Source organism: Zosterops lateralis (assembly GCF_965231275.1).
Source record: "Zosterops lateralis genome assembly, chromosome: Z".
Lineage (NCBI taxonomy): Eukaryota > Metazoa > Chordata > Aves > Passeriformes > Zosteropidae > Zosterops > Zosterops lateralis.
In genome coordinates this window covers 77,044,448-77,066,060 of record NC_139800.1, presented here as the reverse complement: position 1 = coordinate 77,066,060, position 21,613 = coordinate 77,044,448, and the positions used below count along the sequence as shown (strand labels likewise).

At 40.3% G+C, this 21,613-nt stretch overlaps 1 protein-coding gene across 1 annotated transcript; it reads left to right on the top strand.

Annotated features, from left to right (window-relative positions):
• The first annotated feature begins 1,578 nt into the window (after positions 1–1,578).
• Positions 1,579–21,220, top strand: MELK (maternal embryonic leucine zipper kinase). The gene is made up of 18 exons (XM_083884381.1): positions 1,579–1,641; positions 1,859–1,961; positions 2,247–2,332; positions 2,757–2,873; positions 3,388–3,531; positions 4,540–4,608; positions 5,684–5,776; positions 6,803–6,901; positions 9,770–9,838; positions 10,375–10,473; positions 11,424–11,510; positions 12,852–12,980; positions 15,379–15,525; positions 16,177–16,402; positions 18,036–18,129; positions 18,565–18,733; positions 19,720–19,823; positions 20,933–21,220. The coding sequence occupies exons 2-18, from the start codon at positions 1,898–1,900 to the stop codon at positions 21,108–21,110; spliced, it is 1,974 nt and encodes a 657-aa protein (XP_083740507.1). The 5' UTR covers positions 1,579–1,641; positions 1,859–1,897; the 3' UTR covers positions 21,111–21,220.
• Positions 21,221–21,613: the final 393 nt, after the last annotated feature.

Genomic DNA, 21,613 nt, shown 5'->3' with positions numbered 1-21,613 from the left:
TGATAAAGATGTGTCTCAAGGTGTACTGGTGCCTTGCTGGATGGAAGCTTATGCCCTCAGCAAGCAATGGGCTCTTTGCCAGCAATGGCCATCCCCCTTCCTGGAGGGCATTCCAGGCTCTGCACAGGCTGTTCAATGGCCCTGCACAGGCTGTTCAGTGGCTCTGCACAGGCTGTTCAATGGCACTGCATGGCAGCACAGGGATGGACAGAGGATTTGTGCCCTGCTGCCAGGGCCAGGCTGGTCCCTGGAAATACGGCTGGCCCCGAGCCTGTGCAGAGTCCTGAGGGAGCAACAAAGGCTGTTTTTGCCGTGGACATTTTGATAAAACTTGATGATTTTGCAGCCCAATTTCCTAAATTTGAATAAACCTGATGATTTTGCAACCCCATGTTTCCTGCTCTTCTACCCTCACATTTGCCGTGCCTTCCCCACCCTGACACTTCTTGCACTTTACCCATACTGTTTCCTTCACCTTTTTTCTCCTCAGATATCCTGTCATTTTCCCCCTCACGTTTTTCACTTTCCCCCTCACGTTTCCTGCCCTTACTGCACGCACTTTCCCACTCTCTCCCTCACAAGATTCCTGCCCTTTCTCCTCTCGTGTTTTCTTCTTCTCACCCTGTTCCCCTCGCATTTCCTGCCTCTTTGAACAACTGGCAGATGAGGGCACAAACTATCTTGTGTTTCTTCGCGTGTACAGAGCAAAACTGCAAACACTGCATGTCTATTAATGGTCATCTAATATGCCTTCACAACGGAGACTGCCGGCTGCCCTGGCCCGGAGAGACACCCAGGAGCGGGCCCGGTAATGGCCATGCCTTCTCCACCCTGACATTTCTTGCACTTTCCGCATACTGTTTCCTTCACCTTTTTTTCTCCTCAGATGTACTTTTTCTCGTTATGATCCCCTCATGTTTTTCACTTTTCCCCTCACGTTTCTCGCTTTCCCCCTCACGTTTCCTGCTCTTACTGCACGCACTTTTCCCACTCTCTCCCTCACAAGCTTTCCTGCCCTTTCTGCCTCTCGTGTTTTCTTCTTCCCACTCTGTTCCCCTCGCATTTCCTGCCTCTTTAAACAACTGGCAGATGAGAGTATAAATTATCTTGTGTTTCTTCGCGTGTACAGAGCAAAACTGAAACACTGCATGTCTATTAATGGTCATCTAACACGGAGAGACACCGTGTCTTGGCCAGGGAGGCGGGAGGAGACCCCGGGGTAATGGCAGCCCGGGGCTCGGACGGGGAGGGCGGCGGGGACACATCAACCCCTCAGAGCAACGGCCTCGGCCGCCATCTTGTGCCTGGCGCAGAGCCCGCTCCAGTCCCGAGCGCTGCTCCAGGGTAAGCGCTTTCTCGGAGAGGCAAACACTGTTTTCTGCCTCTGTAGGGACTGCTCTTGGCTGTGACCGCCCGCCTTTGCAGCCAAGCGGCGAGTGAGACCTTCCCAGCCTGGCAGCACCCGCCTCTCTCCGCGCCCGCCTCTCTCCGCGCCCGCCTCTCTCCCCGCCCGCCTCTCTCCCCGCCCGCCCGTTCCGGTTTGCGGCGCGCGGAGATTGGCCTTTCCATCCCGGCGGCCGGAAGAGAGACATTTGAACGGCAACGGACTCTGCGGGCTGCTCCGCTCTGCCTCGGGACGGGGTAACACTTGAGGAGGGGGTGGCTTCTAGCGGCAGCACCTCAAGGAAAAGGGTGGGACTCGAGGGTTTTGTGGCCGCTGCGCTCGGGACCGCGGCTGTCGCCGGGCAGCCGTGACAGATCTCTGGAGACAGCAGCCGCTCCTCCCTCCGTGGGGGCTGCTGATTAATCCCTTCCTGTGCCCCAAAGCATCAGCGCAATCTGCCGTCTCCCCTTGCAGGGTGCTGAGAGGAGCTGTCAGTGTCCTGCGGGTCGCAGAATGGCCGGAGATGACTATAAGGAAATTCTCAAGTACTATGAATTGCACGGAACAGTCGGTACAGGTGGGCTCAGTTTGTGGATGCAAGCGTGTGTGGCGTGTCCACTCACCTCGAGGTTTATCTGAGAGATTAACTGCTACTTCAGAGTCTGTGGGTCATGTTTTCTCGGTGTGTTTTGGGGGCAGAACTGTGGAATACACTTCCACAGTGCCACAGCTGGAAGGTGATGGCAGCAGTTACTTCTTCCTCTAGCAATGATGCTACATATGATGCTGTGCATATGGTATTTGCTTCTGAGCGACTGAGATCAGGGTGAAAAAGCTTATACATCTCTGTTTCAAATTCTAGGTGGATTTGCAAAGGTAAAACTTGCACGGCATCGTCTCACTGGTGAAAAAGTTGCGATAAAAATCATGGACAAGCTTGCTTTACAGGTAATCCAAAAGATACTCCAGAGTAATGTGCTGTTCCTGTGGAGTTCTCAGGAGCACGAGTGTGAGTTGTCGCTGTGGGCTAGTGGTAGATGCTGTGGACTTGAAAGGATTTTGATGGCACCACAAATCCTGTGCCCTCGTGTGGAGAGGGCAGCATTCTCTGTCTGTAGAACTGAGGCAGTTACAGCTTTAAATATTAAATAACTAAATAAACTACTATAAGTCAAACGGAGTGCTGATGAGAATAGTAGCATTGTACATCTGCCCCTTTGGGTTTTACTGATCATTGTGTGGGGAGGGTAAGGGAGCAGTGACAGAGCTGGTGCTGGTTTGAGTTTGAGCAGCTCTGATGTGCAGGCTTACTGTGATGTACAGGCTGTTAAACTACTTGGCAATTTCATACCTTGCTGTTGTGATCTTTTAGGATGACTTGCCTCGTGTTAAATTGGAGATCGATGCCATGAAGGACTTGAGTCACCAGCACATTTGCCGGTTGTATCATGTGATTGAGACACCCAAGAAAATATTCATGGTCTTAGAGGTAAGGAATGATGTTTCTGCTGTTGCAAAGATCTCTGGTTTTAGCTGTAGCAGTAGATGGTAGCAGAGTCCAAATGAAACAATCCTTAGAAAATCATCTCAATAATGAGTGTGTCCAAGGTGCTAAAAAATGAAGCTGACAGTGTGTTCTGTCTCATTGTAAAAGCCACTTGTCACTGTTTGCAATAAGCAAACTGACTTTAGCTCCCACCTCACTCTTCAAAAAACAGCACCAGCAGGATGTGCGGCACCTGAGAAGTGCCACTGAGTTGTCACACCTTGGGCAGTTTCTGCTGCCTGTGCTCGTAGTGTGACATGGCTGTGGCAAGCATCAGGCAAGAGTTGGGCTCTTGGGCTAGTTGGATCTGTTGTACACTGGCCTGGGGCATGCCTGAGCACTAATGGGATTAAGCAGAGAGAAGGAAAGAGTAGAGGGCCTTCTTACTGTTCAGTGCCCTCCCTTGTTCATGTTTATATTTCATGACTGTGTTCCTTTTTTTCCTGCTTTCATGCAGTACTGTCCTGGAGGAGAGCTGTTTGATTACATCATTTCTAAGGACCACCTCTCCGAGGAGGAAGCTCGCGTGTTTTTTCGGCAGATTGTTTCAGCAATTGCTTATGTGCACAGTCAGGGATATGCCCACAGGGATCTCAAACCAGTAAGTCTGCACAGTAGTCAGATTTGCACAAATAATAATGAAGACCCACTTTTATTTCTCTGAATGGAGCTGGTGTGAATTGTCTTCTCTATTCTCCTATGCTTAGAGCTCTTTGCTGAAAGAGTGTTATTTCTGTTTATTGCTTTGTTCCTCAGCTGAGCTAGATGTAGCTGTATCTGAGGAAGGAGCTTCCTCTGGAAGAGAAGCAGAATAGTGCTCAACTCCAGCTGAGAGTGGAGCAGGCACAGATTTGACTGTTGATTAGGCATTTTTGCTATCCCCTTTATTCCAGCTTGTACCCAGGGAGAGTTTTTATGGTTCCTCTCTATTCTGACAGAACAGAAAACTGTTCTGCTCTGACAAGCGAAGGAAAATGTGACTCCCACAATGTAAATAGCTGAGGACTGGGCAGGGGGAGGAATGTGGCACAAGACTGATCCTGTGGCTTTGCTGTCACCACAAGAATTAAGCATGGATTTGGGAATGGAAGCCTTGAGACCATTTCTTCTAGAATGGTTAGAAGTTTGCATGTTCAGAGGTGCTGATAACTGGAAAAGCAAATTCTTAGGGTACAAGCATTTTACTAGACAGCTCATTAAATCCTTGTCTCCAAAGAACTTCTCTCCAGTCAAAGCCTTCTCTGTCCCTCTTGAAAGGATTTGGATTGTAGCTGGAGACCTGATGGATTCATAGGATTGCAAGATAACTTGGTTGGGAATTGACTTCTAGTGGCTTCTGCTTTTATCTCCTCTTTAAGACCATGTCAGACCAAACTTCTTCATGCAATCTTGGACCTTTCCCTAGTATGAGGCACCATAATGTTGCTGGGAAACCTGTTAAGCTCTTCACTTCCTTTTTTATAAGAAAGACTTTTTCTTTGTACCAGTATGAAGGTAAATTAGGTAAATTATGGCTGGTAATGGGAAGAAGAAATAGGTGAAAGAAAATACGTTTTCTTGGATACCTGGTGTTATGTTAGAATTCATTACCACTTTCTCTTTCTACTAGGAAAATTTGCTGATTGACGAGGAGCATAACCTGAAGCTGATAGACTTTGGACTTTGTGCAAAGCCAAAGGTAAGGGTGTCAGCTGCTCTCAGCTTAATCAGCTGCAGTGTGTACATAAAAATTGCAGGCATGATTTCAGGGTAGTGCAGTGCCTTACCCTGGATTCAAGCTGTTGGTGAAGTTGTCCCTGCAGATTGCTTAGTAGGGCTTTAACACTTCGACATTTTCCGAGCAGAATGTCAGTTTTTCTCCTCTTACACTTCATCTTTCATCCCAATATAAGGCACAGATTGTCTTGTGTGTAGATTATCTACTCCCACAAAAGCTTGTACTGTAAAGCTTATGTTGGTGTCCATTTGCCCACAATAATTTTCAATGGCATGTCATTTTCATAGGATTTGTCTTTATGTGGAGATTGTGGATCTAATCAAATAGATTCCCTTACCTTTACAAAGCCTCTGGATCAACATAGTTGGACTGAGTTGTTTAACAAATTTAAAGTTGGTTTCTACATTGCTGCTCTGTTTGTCATCTTCACATATGAGATGGGTGCTGGGAAGAAGAAATTTAATGGGAAGAAGATCTTACTGATCCAAAGTACTCAGATTGTTTTAGCTGAGTCGAGTTAAAGCACCTTGCAGGAAATTGGGGGTATTAGACCACCATCTTGATGGTGCAATGTCATATAACTCTGATCTGCTTAGAACAAAGCCCAGGCTAACTAACAACACGTTTTTAATAAGGAAACATTTTAGTGGCTCTTCATGAAGTTATTGCCTTAAATATTGATATAAATATCAAACCAGCCTCATGCTCAGTAGCTCTCGGATTACTGATTCCCTAGTTCCATCTGTTTTCTTTCTGGTCACAAAGGGAAGTATTTCTATCACAAGAGGAGCTGCAGAAAAGGCTGCTGGGTTAACATGTAAAGGAGCAGCTTGGGATCTGAACATCTATAGGATTTTCCTGGTCTTGGACAGTTTTTGCCTGGTGAAGCCATATATTATACCAAAGCAAAATGTTAGGTGACTGTTTATATACAGCATTGAAAAATGAAGCTTCTGAGGCCTCTAATGTGTTGTTGCTAGAAGAACATTTGTATTAGAGCCAATGCTTCTTTGTAATCAGTTTTGCCTTGTTCTAGGGTGGCCTTGATTACCATCTGAACACCTGCTGTGGAAGCCCAGCTTATGCAGCCCCAGAGCTGATTCAGGGCAAAGCATACATTGGCTCAGAGGTAGGTGGTGCAGTTTTGGGTTAGGGTGGTTTTGTCCTTCCACAATATGTATTTAAAGGTGAGATTCAGATATACTCCCTTGGTGTCATTTTGCAATGTCATGTTGCCTCAGTGTCTCCCAGAAGCTGACTGAGAGCAGTCACAGCCTGGAATAGCTCCTGATTACAGGTTCTGCACCTGTCTTCTTCATCTCTGACTAATCCTTCACTGTCCCCAGGTGTTGCTCTACAAAAAATAACTGCCTTCTACCACATTATTCAAGCAGCAATTTGTTCTATTAATTATCCAAGCCCTGTTGCAAATTTCTGTGCAGTCTGAATATCTTGTGTACTTTGCCTTTTATGAAAATTTGCTCTTTGTACTGTGTAGTGTAGTAAAATTAAAGAGAACAAAAACTGTGGCATTTGTCCGCCTTTGATTCCATGTATAGGACATTGGGGTCTGCTGCATGCCCTTGTCAATGCATTCAAAATACTGCAATTTCAATCTCCTCAAACTTCCTAACTATCTGTGCTGTTGGATGGAGTCTTTCTTCCTTTACTTTCTTTGCACCACTGTCCCTGACCTCTGAGTCTTCCTTTCTTTTTGTTTTCCACAAAGTCAGTGCTTCTCAAACCTCCTTTATGATTGAAGTGGGAGTTGCAGTATGAGGCACGTTGCCATGTCTATACAGAGAAGGAACAGTGGGGCTATAAGCTGATTGTAACTGTACTGACAGCTGTCATAATCACTAATACTTTTGAGTACAAAATGCCTTCAGATGAGTTTGATTTCCTTTTTGTCAGTGAAATGCTTGTAGGTTGAAAGTAAGGCAGCAATTTGGTGCCCTAAGGAAAAGGGTAATGTTTTTACCAGTGCTCTAGCTTCAGTGGAAGGAAAATTGTGTGCTTTCACTTGGATTGTAAGAGTTCTGTCCACAGTTAAGGAATGTACTTTCCACAAGTTGTACGTGGGCTTTGCCAAAAGGAGAAAAATGTGATCAGTCTCTAAGCCATTTTAGGCAGACGTCTCACTTTTATTTTTCAGGCAGATATTTGGAGTATGGGAGTGCTGCTGTATGCTCTGCTGTGTGGCTTTCTCCCCTTTGATGATGATAATGTCATGGCTGTCTACAGGAAGATCACGGTAGGTATTGATGAATACATGAGGAACAGGAATCACTAAGCATTATGGGAGATTTTTGCCTTCTAATTTGAGAAAAAAAGGCTTATCTCCTGAATTTTGTTATGCTTTGCTTCTCTTTTGATCAGAATTTTGTGGATTTGTTTCTGTTTTTTCTCAGTCTGTGCAGTACTCTAGCTTGGTTCTATGATACTGTAGAAAAGTGAGTTTCAGGAAAAGCATTTTCTTGATAGTGAGCTGGACTTCTAAAACTGAGAATTTTCTGTGTTCTCCTTAAAAATTATGAAACATATTCCTCTTGAATGTCAGCCATTCTCATATCTAGGAAAAGCAGGATTCTGCATCTGCTATTATACTTTCCTCCTCCAAACGGAGTTGAATAAATACTAAATAGTATAATTAAATCATTGGTTATTTTCCAGTAAACTCCTTTTGACGTGGCTAAACAGCTCTTGTTCTTCATCGCACTTGCATCTCTGCCAGCCACTTCTGAGCTGCCATAAAAATCTGTATTGATGAATCTTGGTCTGAGTGGGATGATGAACAATAGTATAGAGTAACAGCTTTGTATTCCTCTACCTCATTCTTCTCTCACCAAGAGTCTGATTTGTCTAAAAAAAACCCAAAAAACCCACCTTGAGAGTATTCAAGGACTACTTTGGCAGGAGGCAACTGACCATGGTTTTGCACAAATGTTTTCAGGGTGTGTAACAGTCTGAGCTCTATAAAGCACCAGATTATTTCTTCAAACAGTGTGGATTTTTAATCTGGAATTCAAGTATGCCTGAGTACCTTGACAGAAGTTCTCTAGGAAGCTTAGTCTGAATTGTTGGAAAGAACTTTAAAAAAATAAAGAAAAGGGAAAAAATAAGCAAAGATATCTAAACCGAAGAGATTGTGTAAAGGTGCTAATGTTCAGACCAGACACTGTTAAAATTACATTACTTCCTAATTCATATAGTCATATAATATCTTGAGTTGGAAGAGAGCAAAAAGAATCATCAAGTCCAATTCCCTGCTCTTTGCAGTACTACCTAAACTAAACTGTATGATTAGGAGTCTTGTCCAATGCTAGCAATTTACAGTTTCTCAGTAAAATTGCTTTAAAGTGGAACAGCTGGGTTGTTGATAGACTTGAGCTGCTTTTCCCTCTCTGTGAACTGTGTTGTCAGAAGGTTGTCGTACATTGAGAACGTGTCCACTTGTCAGCATGCAGTCATAGGATCACAAAGCCCTTTTTGGTGCTCATTACACCAAGATGCAGAACCTGGTAAATGATCAACTGTTTAATGCATTCGCTGAGCAGAGAACTCAGATGTGAAATGGAGATCTTAATTAAGAATATCAAAAATGATTCTGTGTAGTTACCATTGTCCAGTGGACAGGAGCTATGATCTGAGTTGTTTGGAGCAGTGCAATGTCTGCCAGTGGAATGTGTTGAAGTGAGCTGAAACAACAAAGTTTTAAAGCTTAGTCTTGGAGCAGTCAAAAACCAATCATGTTGCAGGTGTTAAGATGAATACTTGCTATTTCCACTCTGAATTTGTTTTAATTTTATGTGGTTGTGGATTGAAAATAGTTTCAAATGAGGACACCTGCTATTGTGGAATTTTGTTCCACACAAAATTTATTGTAATCTCGAACCTGTTGCTTCAAGTCAAATCTGCTGCTTGAATCTAATTAAAATCATATGACTTACATGCAGTGCTAATTCCCAGGAATGTTCCACATCTCTTCATTTGTCAATTAGTGGCTTGTTGACTTTTTGACTGAAAAATTAAGCTGTGGTAAAACTACTTAAAAAAAAAAATCACTTCTGATATGGCCTTATCCACCTGGCAGATATCACAACCTATTTACCATCCAGTATTGTCCACAGTACAAGAGATGAGAATTGCTTTTTGTTACAGTTCTATAGCAATATACTAAAAACAAAACCTGGATTACCTCTGCTACTTAGTTTCATAGTAAAGCTGTGTTGTATAACAGCCTACAGAACTATTCCTCAATAATTTACTGGTAGGGTCTGTAAAGATGTGACAGAAAGTCTAATCTGTGACGTCAATGCAATACATACTGTGCTTAGAAATATAAATTCGTATAATACCAACAGTTTTGTTAGTAAGGCACTTGTCTGTAGAAAGAAATCTGCCATTAGAAAATGATAGTTACATTACTTGACAATGAATTTTTACTGATTTTTATTTTTATGTCAGTTTTAGTTCATAAATAAATGATCCTCGGTGGTGAATTTGGTTTGGTTTCTAGCTACTGTTACACCTCACATCTGGGATTTGTTTTCAATTTTCTTCTAATCAAAAATTAAAAACAGCAGTAAATAATTATCTTGAAAAAAGTCTCACTTTCTTGATCTGTAACCTTTCTCCTCTGTATGAGATTGAAAGTTTAGCATTAGATGTAACCTATTCAAAAAAGAATATCCTAATACTGAGGATAGTGTACTTCTAGTGTCTGAAAAGTAGTGCTTTCAGGGAATCTTCACTTTGCAAAGTGCTAATATCAGTCGTACATAATCCAGTGTGTTTGCACTTTTAGAACTTCAGTACTGAGTTGATAGGATAAACCAAGGCAATGGGGAAAGAGCAGGTTAGCTGCAGAAGTAGGCAGAGGTGGAAGTGTCACACAGGCAGAGTGGATGAAAACTGCAGCTGGTGATTCAAACATGGCATTTTCCTTACTAAAGCTGCTGAATTTTAGTACTACCATTACATTTATGCAAGTCATTCTTTAACGCTCTTATCTTCCTGCTGCTCTTTTTTTCGCAACATACAGATGTCACTATTGTCCAAGTAATTTAGTAGTTCCTTTTGAGATTCAGTTTTAGTTGTAAATATTCTTCTTTTTTTGCAGAGAGGAAAATACAGTACTCCAAGCTGGCTCTCTCGTAGCAGTACACTGCTCCTTGACCAAATGCTGCAGGTAAAGGCCTTTTTTGTTCAATAGATGTATAAAGTACTGTTGGATTGGCTCAAAACATTACATAAATATTTAAAAATATTAGTGTTTAAATAAGAAGTTCAATTCTTACAAATTTCTGAAGAAAAGATTACCATTGCCTTCAGTCAAACAATCTTTGGGAAAAATGTTTGATCACAAAAAGAATTACCAAAGTGTACATGATTTAACAAAAATCTTCTAACAGCATGTGTTTGGTTGTTCTTAATTAGCTATGAAAACAGGAGCTGTTTTGTAGTCCAAATATACATTTAGGCTACACCTAAGGAATCCAGGCAGTGCTGCATATCCATGGGAGATCTGTTGTAACTGTAGGTTCTACAGCTGCTCTTCACAGCTGAGATCTTTGAGTGTGAGCTTCTTTTTGGTGAAGCTCTGAAACAGTGTTGGTTTCTGGTTTTGTCCCTAACCGCCCTAACATTCTGTGTAGAAGATCAATTGTTTCTCCACTTTTTCTCCACAATTTAAGTATCACTTTGATTTTTTTATTGGCCCACCAGGTTGACCCAAAGAAGCGGATTACAGTCAAACACCTGTTAAGTCACCCTTGGCTCATGCAAGGTTTTTCTGATACTGTTCAGTGGCAAAGTAAATACCCAGTAAGTACTCTGGTCAGATAGATACTAAAACATTTCATGTAATATTTGCTGGCTTACTACCATCCTCATATTCATGGTATGAAATTATTTCTTATAAGATGAACTTTGAGGTGGTTGTGGTTCTTTTCTGATTCTTTTAGCTGTCAAAATATTATTACTTGCTCTTGATTTCTCTTGAGGAGAAATTTCAAATGTGTTTTCATCATATTCTGCAGCTGAATCGGCAGAATAACTGAATTCTCATCAAAAAGTGAAATACTTCCACATGTGAATGACCAGCTCTTTCTCTAGTACTTTATTTAATGTGCAAAACACAAATATTCTGAAGGACATACTAGATGTGGTTATGGTTTATCTTGTCCTCAATGAAAATTTGAATAACAATTCAACTTTCATTGAAAGAACATTCATCCTGTCTCTCTGCCACTTGTTTTACTTGTGTGAGTGATGAAGGCAGTATGGAGAGGGAAAAACCCAAAATAACCTGGCTGTGAGCAGAAAGTGCTGAGAAATTCCTGCGTGTTGACAGCCAGTGCTTCCCATTGCCACCAGATGCCACTGTTGCCCCAGGTAAAGAACAGTTTGTGCTCACACCATCAGTGCAAGCTGGCTCTGCTAAAGATATATATGGCTTGTAGCTTTGAATATTTACAGGCAGATGAAAGCATAGCTTCCCTTCTAGTAAAAATCTTACCTTCTTTCGGGTGGCTTATTTGCATTTTTAAGCTCTCACCTGTGAGGATCCAGGCTATGAAGTTGTTGAAGTTGTGACTTTTTCAGTCTGTTTCCTACAATGTTTAGGTGTGATGCTAAACATTTGAAATGCAAGGTCTAAAATTGTCATTGACTATTGACTCAGCCCACTGGGTTTCACAACAGTGTCACTGTCAGATATGGATTATGGGGCAAATTGGAAACCTCACACTTCAATATCCATTGTGTTCTTGCAGCTGGGACATCTTGATGAGGACTGTGTAACAGAGCTTTCTGTGTTTCATGAGCAGAGCAAGGAGACTATATCACAATTAATAACAGAGGTAAGAAGTTTATGTCAGTAATTTACAGTAATTAAATACAGTAATAAATATATGTACTGTGTTATCAGACCAATACTTATACATTCCAAAGCATGATATTTTACATACATTTCAGATCCAAGGAGCCCCTGCAGAACTCTAGAATCTGGCTGTAGCTTGTAACTACAAGCTACTGGTTTGGAAGTTCAAATTTATTTATTTCTTTTTCTCCTTTAATTGTGATCTTCATCTTTCCTAAATCTTACTGTTATTTCTCACAATGGTAAAATCCTTCTGAATCTCTGAAAGTCAGAATAGACTTGTAGATATTTATAGTTGAACAGCAGATACAATTTGCTGGGTTAACTGTTTGCTTTGAAATGGTTCAATAAAGAGTAGGAAAAGAAAAAAAAATAAAAATATGAGAACAAGACCCAGGCAATCTACAAAATACAGGAGCTTTTTGAGGTATTATTCACAGATATCAAAATTAGTGGGTATGTTTAGTAATTTTTTGACTACAAATGGCAAAAGAACTAAATACTTCTGGCAGAATTGTGCAAATGTTAGCAATAACATTGCAGGCTGTTGAAAAGACTTAAAGCATGATATGTACTCCAGCTTTTACCTGAATCTGAAAATTCTTCATTAAAACTGAATTTTCTGTTTCTTTGTATTTGTTAGCAGTGACAATAGTTCTGGGTTTTTTAAAACATTTGGGTTTTCCACATAACTGTAGCAGAAGCAGACTTTTAAAATGTGTGTGACACTTCAGCAGATTTGTGGAGTTAGTTCTCCTTGTTCTTTAGTTGTAGCAAATAATCAGAATAACCTGTCTACAGAGGGGAAAGTTCCTTCCAAATAAGTTTGTGACATTTGCAAAGTCCTTTACTGGGAGACTTCTAATCCCTTATAAATTATTCAAACTAACTGCACTATGCTGCAAACCCATCAAAAGCGGTGTCTGTGTTCCTTAAAACACACGCAGAGTTGCTGAAAATCATGCAAAAAGTTGGCATTTTGGAAAGAATGGGCAGGAGTTACTTCCAAAAAATTTATTCTCTGGCTGAAGTATTGAATAAACCAAATTACTAGGTTTGCATTCACTTCAGTAGATATATCTTCACTCCAGCATTTCCGTGCTATTTGCAAAGAACAACCAACACAGTGCCTTTTTCTTGATCTCAGGCATGTAATACAAATCACTTGGAGTCTGAAATAACACTTATGTGTAATTAGGGTTGCATATCAGGTAGAAAAACTTGTGGAGACATAGAAATACTCAGAAGGCTGAGCTTGACTTGTGCTTGCGATATTTCCAAAGAGGAGATTAAAATACTTTCTCTCTCCTTGACCCCACAGTGGAAATATGACCACATGTCAGCAACATACCTCTTGCTTTTATCCAAGAAGGCTCGTGGAAAGCGTGTTCGTTTGAGGTTTCCACGTCCAACAGAGAATGCCAGTGCCACGATGTCAACAGGCCTTGAGGTAAACTTGAGTTCAGCAACTTGCTTAAAATCCTGCTCTGCATTGACAAAGTTCTGCCTGGAGAAACATCCTGTTGCTCTAAACATCAGGAAGAGAGCGTGCAGCTGAGTTTAGCTCAGCTGGTTAGAGCATGGTGCTAATAACACTAAGGTTGTTTTGATCCTCTTATGGCTCATTCACTTAAGAGTTGGACTTGGGGATTTTTGAGGGCCCCGTCCAACTCAGAGTATTCTGTGAAGTACAGAGTCAGCCAGAGTCTTGGGCATTAAAGAGTTCAGTCTTTTCTTTAGCATAATTTAGCTGGGGTGCTTCTATGGATTGACTTGACTGGAATAGCCATCTGGGAGGATTTGATGCATCAAGTGCTGCACAGAATCACTCCTTGTTAATGGGCTCAAATCCCCTGTTTTCTGGCCTGGGTCATTCCAGATCTTGTTCTGTGATGACTAACTGGACTCTGTGTTTGTCTCTTATGTTTTTTTCTACCTCGAGGGTTGCATTTGGTAAGGAAAATCTTTTGATACCTCATGATATGTCACCAGTGTTCTCTGAGATGACATAGGCACTATGGGAGCTAGTGATCAAATCAGAGGGAGTCATCCCTTTCTCATCTCTTTCACTTGAGAACATAATCCTAGAGAGGAAACTGTATGCTTTGAGTAAAAGAAGTGTGTTGCTTATTCCATAGCATTCAGTGGAGTTGGAGACTTGCAGTGGAGCTGCAGACAGTATAAGCTGTTTGCCCTTGAGACAAAACGTCTGTGAAATGGTCTGAGTGTGCTGCTTTCTGTGTTAGAGGCAAGCACTCAGAATAAATACCTTACGTATCTGATTAAGTTGCATGTAAATAATTTCAGTTCACCCATACAGCTTTTTTCAGACGAGAATTCTAGGATTACTAGAGCTGCATAATAGATCATAAGAGTTGTAAGTGTTCCTGAATATGCATCGTGTGATTTTCATGATCATGGTGGGTTAGCCTTTACACTCTGATGATTAAGGTGGAGGTTCAGTAGGTTCAGTTGTGCTGAACTGTGAAGCTACTTCATCTCTGTTGATGTCCAAGGTAAGTTGGCAAATGCTACTAATTAGCACATGCATTATGCCTTCCCAGATGATGGTGAAATTCATGTCTACACAATACAGCAGTCCTTCAGTCCTCCTGCAGTGCTCAGAGCACATTTAACTTGCCTGCATGTAGCTACTGGGTGAATATCAGCTGAATTTGCCAAAACACCCAGATAGCAAAGCTCTCTGGCTGGACCTGGTGTCATGCGAGGACAACCAAGCTAACAGAACCTTTTACTCAGCTATTTCTGAATTTGGTTGGCACAAGCTTGTATGTAATGTTGCTTGACTTCAAGCAGTTTGATGTAGAAGAATATTGCAAAATATTCACCATGCCATGAATTACATCTAGAACGCAGCAGCTGAGGTATCCTAATTATGCATTCATGTTTAATGGAATGTGATTTTGACTACAATATGAGGCTCCTAGCATCTTGTAGTTAGCAACCCTCTGGTAAGGGCTTTTGAGTAAGGTATCATAGAAGCTCTGGAGCTTATCAGACAGCTCTCTATTCCAGTAGTAATGAGAGATCTGCTCATTGTGATATCCTTGGTCATGGGGAAACAGAAACTTACCTACCAGCAGAACATAGGCTACTAAAATGTCATCCATTCCAGCTTTTTAAAACTGTCCATTTCAGCCAGAGACTGACAATTTAAAATGATTCTGTACCAACTCTGGCTGTAATGGTATGAAATAAGTCCTTGGGAAGAGTTTCCTGTAAGTAACAAAAGGTGTTAAGAGGCTAAGGATGCTTTGATATATATCTGCTTGTATGTGGTGTGAACCATGAAGGTTGGCAACCTTGGCTGAAGTTACAAATCCCTTGATTTAATAACTGACACCTTTTGGGAGGGGCAGAGCTAGCCAGCAGATGAAGGGTTTCAAATGCTAGTTCCAATTAGTGTTGTGGATTCAGTAATCATATTTTACACAAAAGTGTTTACCTTTATCTGGCCCCTTTTAAATGTTACTCCATTCTTCTCTTGGATTCTTTTCAGATTATTGCTAGAACTTTTGGTAAAAAGAGGTTGTAGTCCAAGCCTTGAATTCAAAGGTGGCTATTTTTGTGAGTTGCTTCTCTTCATGACACCGGTCAAGAAAGTTGATTTAGCAGTGGTGCTTTGACAATAGTTTCTCATCTGCTTTTGATACAAACAACAAATCAACAACATTAAAGTCATATTATAAAACATAGTTTGCCATCATGGGAACTTCCGTTATTAGGAACTTAGAAAGAAATTAGATTTATACTTTAATCGCAGTCTTTTCTGATGAAATCTTACTTTTAAGTGTGCAGTGGAATCTCAACTGAATATTTCTTTCCAGTCTGAAAAAACTGTGATGTGTGAAGATATGCCAGAGTGCAGTGAAGTGCCATGGGCATTTGTATTAATGGAATTTACAGATAGAGCTTCACTGTTTGAAGAATCTCATTTAGAAAAATTTGGTATAAATACTCAGGGAATAAAGCAGGTGTTTTATACAGTGTTGTTAATCCAAAAGATCTTGTTTTCATAAAGATTTGTACATAAAAATTATTTCATATGTAAATGTTAGGTAGACCCTAGCCTAGTGGAGTTACAAATAGAGTAAAGAAGTGTTTTAAATATAGAGCTAAACATACATTGTGCCTTCCTCTAGCTGTAGGTAATTTGAGTAAAACTTGAGCTTTGATTATTTATAAAATGAGTAAATAAGGATTTTAAAGCCAACAGGAAAAAATAAGATGTGATAAACAAGGTCTCAGACCTAGGCTAGAGCTGGACAAGTCTTTGAAGAAGTGCAACCTATTGGACAAGAAAATCAAATGAAGCAAATAAAATCTTACAATTAAGCCAAATGGTAATTCTTTGCTTTGCTTAGGTGAGCTGGTGTGGAATAGCCTTAAATGTGGAAGCTAAAGAATTCAGAAGAGCTGGTGCAGAAGTGGCAGATTGCTTGCAAATATAATGATAAAATTGTGGAGGGAATCAGAAGTATTGAAGAGTTTTTAACTATTGCTCTATAGTCAAGCATTGTATGGTATTTTTACCCTGCTTCAGAATTTCCTTGTCTGGACTGTTCCTGAATGTGATCAGAATACAGTAAAGGATGGCTTTTTTCTTTTCGTTACAAATCCTGTAGCATTCAAGGCCTGATTCCCAACTGGAGGATACAGAATGCACATTGTCAACTCCAGTCACAAGAAAAGTGGCATCAAAGAAGCATGAAAACAAAGAGAATGTTGAGACAGTGCCAGCTTTAGGAAATGAAGTGCCTTTTACACTTCCTGCTCCTATGACTCCTTTTGCAAAGAGTCAGAATGAGACAGAGGTACAAGCCGTTCCCCTTAGGACACCTGCTTTCAAAGGTATGTAGAATGTAACTAATGAAAGCTTAGAACATATATGTTGCTTGGGAATCACTGAAACTCAAATATGAGCACAATATTTCTTTATCCAATACATCTGGTTTTGAACACTTATAATTTTTTTGCCCTGTGCACCACCCAGGTTCTTCTAGTACACCTGGTGTGGTGCCACGAGAGTTTTAAGCATCCATCAGGGCACGTTACTTGTGTGTTACACACAAGAGTAGTTGCTACTCACAATTATCATGTGTGGGCCTCTTTTGGTTCACCCTAAAATGGAGCCAAGCACTGGGTTGTTAAAGCTTGCACCTGATTCTACTTTTCCATGAAGGCTGAGATTGCAGTTTCCTCAACACTCTGTTTTTCCTTTGTGACTGCCTTGAATGAAAATAAAAGCATACTTTTAGTTAAATCTGCTTTAATTGCTGCTTCTAAGAGAAATCTTAACTTTTGGATTTCTTATGGTTGCATATCAGCATTTTCACAGGGGCAGTCCAGTATAGCAGTGAAAATGCTTCTGTTAACAACATGTAGGTCTTGCAGCTATGCACTAGACCACCGAAATCTGTCTAAATTATGTCAGCTTTTCTAAGTTACCAGAATTTTCTGTCATCAGCCCGTCTAGTCATGTACATATCCCATATGTACATTACCATTTCTTTCAATGATTACCATAAAAGTTTTGGTGTTGATACTGTAAATGCTAACTGTCCTTCAAATGCCAAAGGTACTTGCAATAGAAGACTCTTTGGTTTCAGGTGCTAAGGGGAATTGTTCAGGAACAATCTTTGCAGGCTGATTTAAGGAATAAGGGATTTTGAACATAGTGCTATTTAATGAGCTCATTCATAAAGAATAGCAATACAAAGACTAAGATTGTACATGATAACTTGTAACATCTGATGTATGTGTATGTCTGAAAACAAAAGAGATACTACCCAAAATGGGAAATGTAGAAACACTTCTAGCTCATTTGTTTAGTGACATTTCTGAGGTTTTAACAAAGAAAGCTAATTCTTTCATGCAGGAAATAGAAAAAATAGAAAGGAAGTACCCGCCAGAAGTTTTGAGGTTGTTTGTCTGGAGCCAGGTGCAGTTCTGTAGAGAGCTGAAACTTTGAACATTGAAGCTGGGTCTAATTGTGACAACTTATTTGCTGATTGTTTCACTTGGTGCTTTTTCCTGCACCTTTAAAACCATGCTCTGCAGACACTGACTTTTTAAACTGTTGTGTAGCATGTACATTGTGTATTAAACATGACTAAACTTACACCCTTCATATAAGGGAAATGGATCACTGAAGAATACAACTACTCAATGCAGTGGATTGCTCAGTATTTATTCATGGATCAGTGGCAGAGCAAGAAAGCAATTCTAATCCTCAAATTTCTAGTATTGGACTACAATGGTTACTCTTAATGTTTGATTTGTAGAGCCCTGGGGAAATCAGTCACAGTTTTAATTTGTAGAGTAGAGTAAAACCATATTTTATAATTCCCAAAATATAGACCTGAGATTGAAAAGGGAGTCTGGTGTTAGAACTAAGTTATTAATAATGAGAAATCATCACTGAAGAAAAGAAAATCCTTTTATGCAAAGACATACCTGTTTTGGCTTGGACATTTTCTTTCAGAGAGTCAGTTCACTGCAGTCACCCCAATCAAGAAACCCACTAACCCAACAAATGCAGATGAATTGGCAGCAGCTGAGATTCTTCCTGAAAGAAGGTAAGTGTCCAGTTATTTGTGTACATTCCTGATTTAGAGCAGAACTATCTTATTCCATGTGCTGCCTGGGAAGCCCTGTTAGAAAAGCAAGCTGCTGTTCCCATTCTCTTGGTAAAAACCTTTCTAAAACCTCTTTTTACAGTCACTAGAAAACAATGAAGATAGAGAAAAGTTTTAAAACTATGTAATTCAATATAATCTATTTTTCATAATGTAGGTGCCTTCTTATTGCAGGTCTCCAAAGGACTGCAATTTCTACATTCATCTCTGGATTTAAACTTCAACAGATTTTCAAACAGAAGCTCCTATAATACATTGCACTTGATTTAATTTTCTTTGTTCTCTCATGTCTGGTAATATTTTAATGACATCTTTGAAATAACTAGTTTTTTAACACTGAGGAAAAAATAACAGATTAATTTGTTCACGTAACAGGTGTCAGTCTGTGGAATTAGATCTCAATGTTGCACATGTGGATAGCAGCCAAAAGAAGAGAAAAGCCAAAATATTTGGGAGTCTTGAAAGAGGCCTAGATAAAGTGATCACAATGCTTACACCAAACAAGAAGAAACGATGCACTAGAGACTGTCCAAGGAAACTTAAGGTATGGTTGCTGCATTATTATAATGTTAAGTAGTTGTTTTAATGAGGTATTAATTATTATCTTACAGTAGTTATGATTGAAAATATCCAGTAGCTTTAGAAACATTTTTGTGAAAGCTTCTGTGACCTGTCTTGCTTGAATGCTATAAGTAAAGTGCTCTTACAATATCACTGATAACAAGGCAGTGCCCCAGTTATCACATTCAGTTATCTGTTAGTCTGGGTTCAGGCAACAGATCCAGGGAGGAGTTTGGCCATTGTTGCTTGTAGCCCATCTAAACCAAATGTGAAGGAAGCAGCACGGTTTTAAAGGAGCCTACTAGCCAGCTTTTAATCGTGTCATTTGTATACAGAACTCTCACTAAAACCCTGACATCTTTCTATTGGAATAGAGGCACAAAGTGTGCACAGGTTGATGGCCTGTTGTGACAGGTGGCTGAACAACAAGAGACAGTTAACAGGCTGTGCTGAACTGAGGGGCTGAAATGGACATATTTGAGGCTTCAGAGCCATCCACCTGCAATGAATGGATCCACCTCACCACCACTGAGCAGGACACTCCTTGAGCCCTCATGACCCACAAAAACAGTGCTTCAGTTCAATTTCCACACTCCAACATTCAGACCAAAAACCACGTATGATGCTGTAAAGGTTTTGGGTGTCCACAGGCAAGGTTACCATAAAAACAAACATTGAGTGCTTGCAGTGAGCCACTCTGATAAAGGGCACAGAGACACACATCTGCTGGCCTGGTAAAGAGTCACAAGAAGTTTGCTGCCTACCAGGTGCTAGGATCCATGATGTTGCTGAGAGGGTACCCCAACTTCTCAAGAGCATGAACAGCTACCTGCTGCCATCTTATCATATGGATAACAAATGATGCTGCAAACTTCCTTAGTGAAAACTTTTTGCAATGCCTTCAGTTTTAGGACAGAGATTTTTATTCTTTTATTCCTTGATTTGTTTTAACAAGCTGACTATTTTTAGGCACACTGTAACATTACCACCACTCATCTGCTGAATCCAGACGAACTGTTGAATGAAATAATTATTGTTCTTTCAAAGAAGCACGTGGAATATGTTCAGAAGGGGTAAGTGTAAAATATGATTAGTTCAGCTTGTATTTGTCTAAATGGTCGCTAGCCCAGTCCATAAAAAGTAAAGTATTTAAACATAGTTTCTTGACCCCATTGTAAAATAATCTTTGTATAAAGTGTATAAAGCACTAAATAGATGTGTGCAATAAAACCTGCCCACACAGTGCAAAATTGTTAAGTGTGTTCTAGCAGAGCTCTTTCACCAACAGGTATAAACCAATATTAGTAGGGTAATGCTTAGGAAAAATTCACATCAGCCTGTCTCATGTGAAATTTTAAATATCAAAAGTTGTTTTAGATATAGTCACATGACCAAAGGGGACAATTTTGGAAAATAATGTGGATACCTTTTAACTCTCATTCTTGGCAGTTAAAAGCCATTAGCCTTTAGGCAAGAGGTCAGTACATTTTAAAAAGTGTGTAAAAGCCACACACCTTTTTGTGGATTATTTGAATTTGTACTGTTTACTAGCTACACTAAGATACTTATTGGTTAAATTGGTTCTTACTTTTGATCAAACTGAAAGACTATTTCCTGAGCTCCCAATGCATGAAATAACCATTGTGCTCACTTTTCAATATGCATTTTCTCAAGTTCTTGAGTATTCCAGTGATGGGTATTGGTAGAACAACAGAGTATACGTCAGCCTCTGATGCATTTCCAAACACATAATATGGAAGGATCCTGGATTGCACAGCAGCACCTGCTCCCATTGTAATCATTCAATCTCTGCATTTAGTTTTTCCTATTTTCACACCAGCTGAGCTGCAACCAACAGAGAGGAGAGTGTTCTTGTCTAGGAAAAACATGGGAACTTTCCATCATTCCAGCTCTGAGGATGGGAGCCTTTGGCTAACAGGGGTTCTTGGTGGCAGGGTAGGACATCGGTGCTGTGTATTGGTCCTAGGGCATAATAATAAATATGGTGCCTAGAAACTATAGTATTTACAAAGCTCAGGCAACTAAATTGTGGACTGTTTCACAATACTCTGAACAGCAATGGGATTATTTTACTTAAAGTGCTTCTATTATTTTAAAATAGCATTGCAAAACAAACATGAAATTATTTAATAATTATTACGTTTTCCTTTCTGTTTTACAGCTACACCCTGAAATGTCAAACACGGTCAGATTTTGGTAAAGTAACTATGGAGTTTGAGTTAGAAGTGTGTCAGCTCACTAAGCCTGAGGCAGTGGGGATCCGGCGACAACGGCTTAAAGGTGATGCCTGGGTGTACAAGAGGCTGATAGAAGACATCTTATCTAGCTGCCAAGTGTGAGTGGCAGAGTCTTTTATCACGATGTCTTAGAAAGGTCTTTTTACAGAAGTAATTCTTCCTCGCAGTCACAGCTGTATGTGAAAAATCTGTCATCTTGGATTTTTAACCATCCCTCTTTGTACATATTCCTTCTGTATGTTTCCTTTAATTTTAGGTTTGTAATAAATGTTCTGCAACTGCAGCTTTTCTGGAGTGAAATTCTGTAAGCCATTCCCTTTGCTTACATACTTTTCACATATCTGGGTTTAAAAAGTACTGGTTTTATGTGCTGAAGCTTATTGTGGGATGTCTTCAGTTATCAAGTGCATGGTGCACAGTAATAGCCATTTGCATAATTCTCTTCCTGTCTCTGCTTAAGTAGGATTTATTGAGATCATTAACTAAGTCACAGCTGTGGTTCCCAGAGTTACACTATATGCTCAGTGTTTTACAAAATAGGATGGGCTTCAATAAATGTGAAGTCAAGAGTGCTAGGATTTAAACTGATCCCATATAAAGCATTG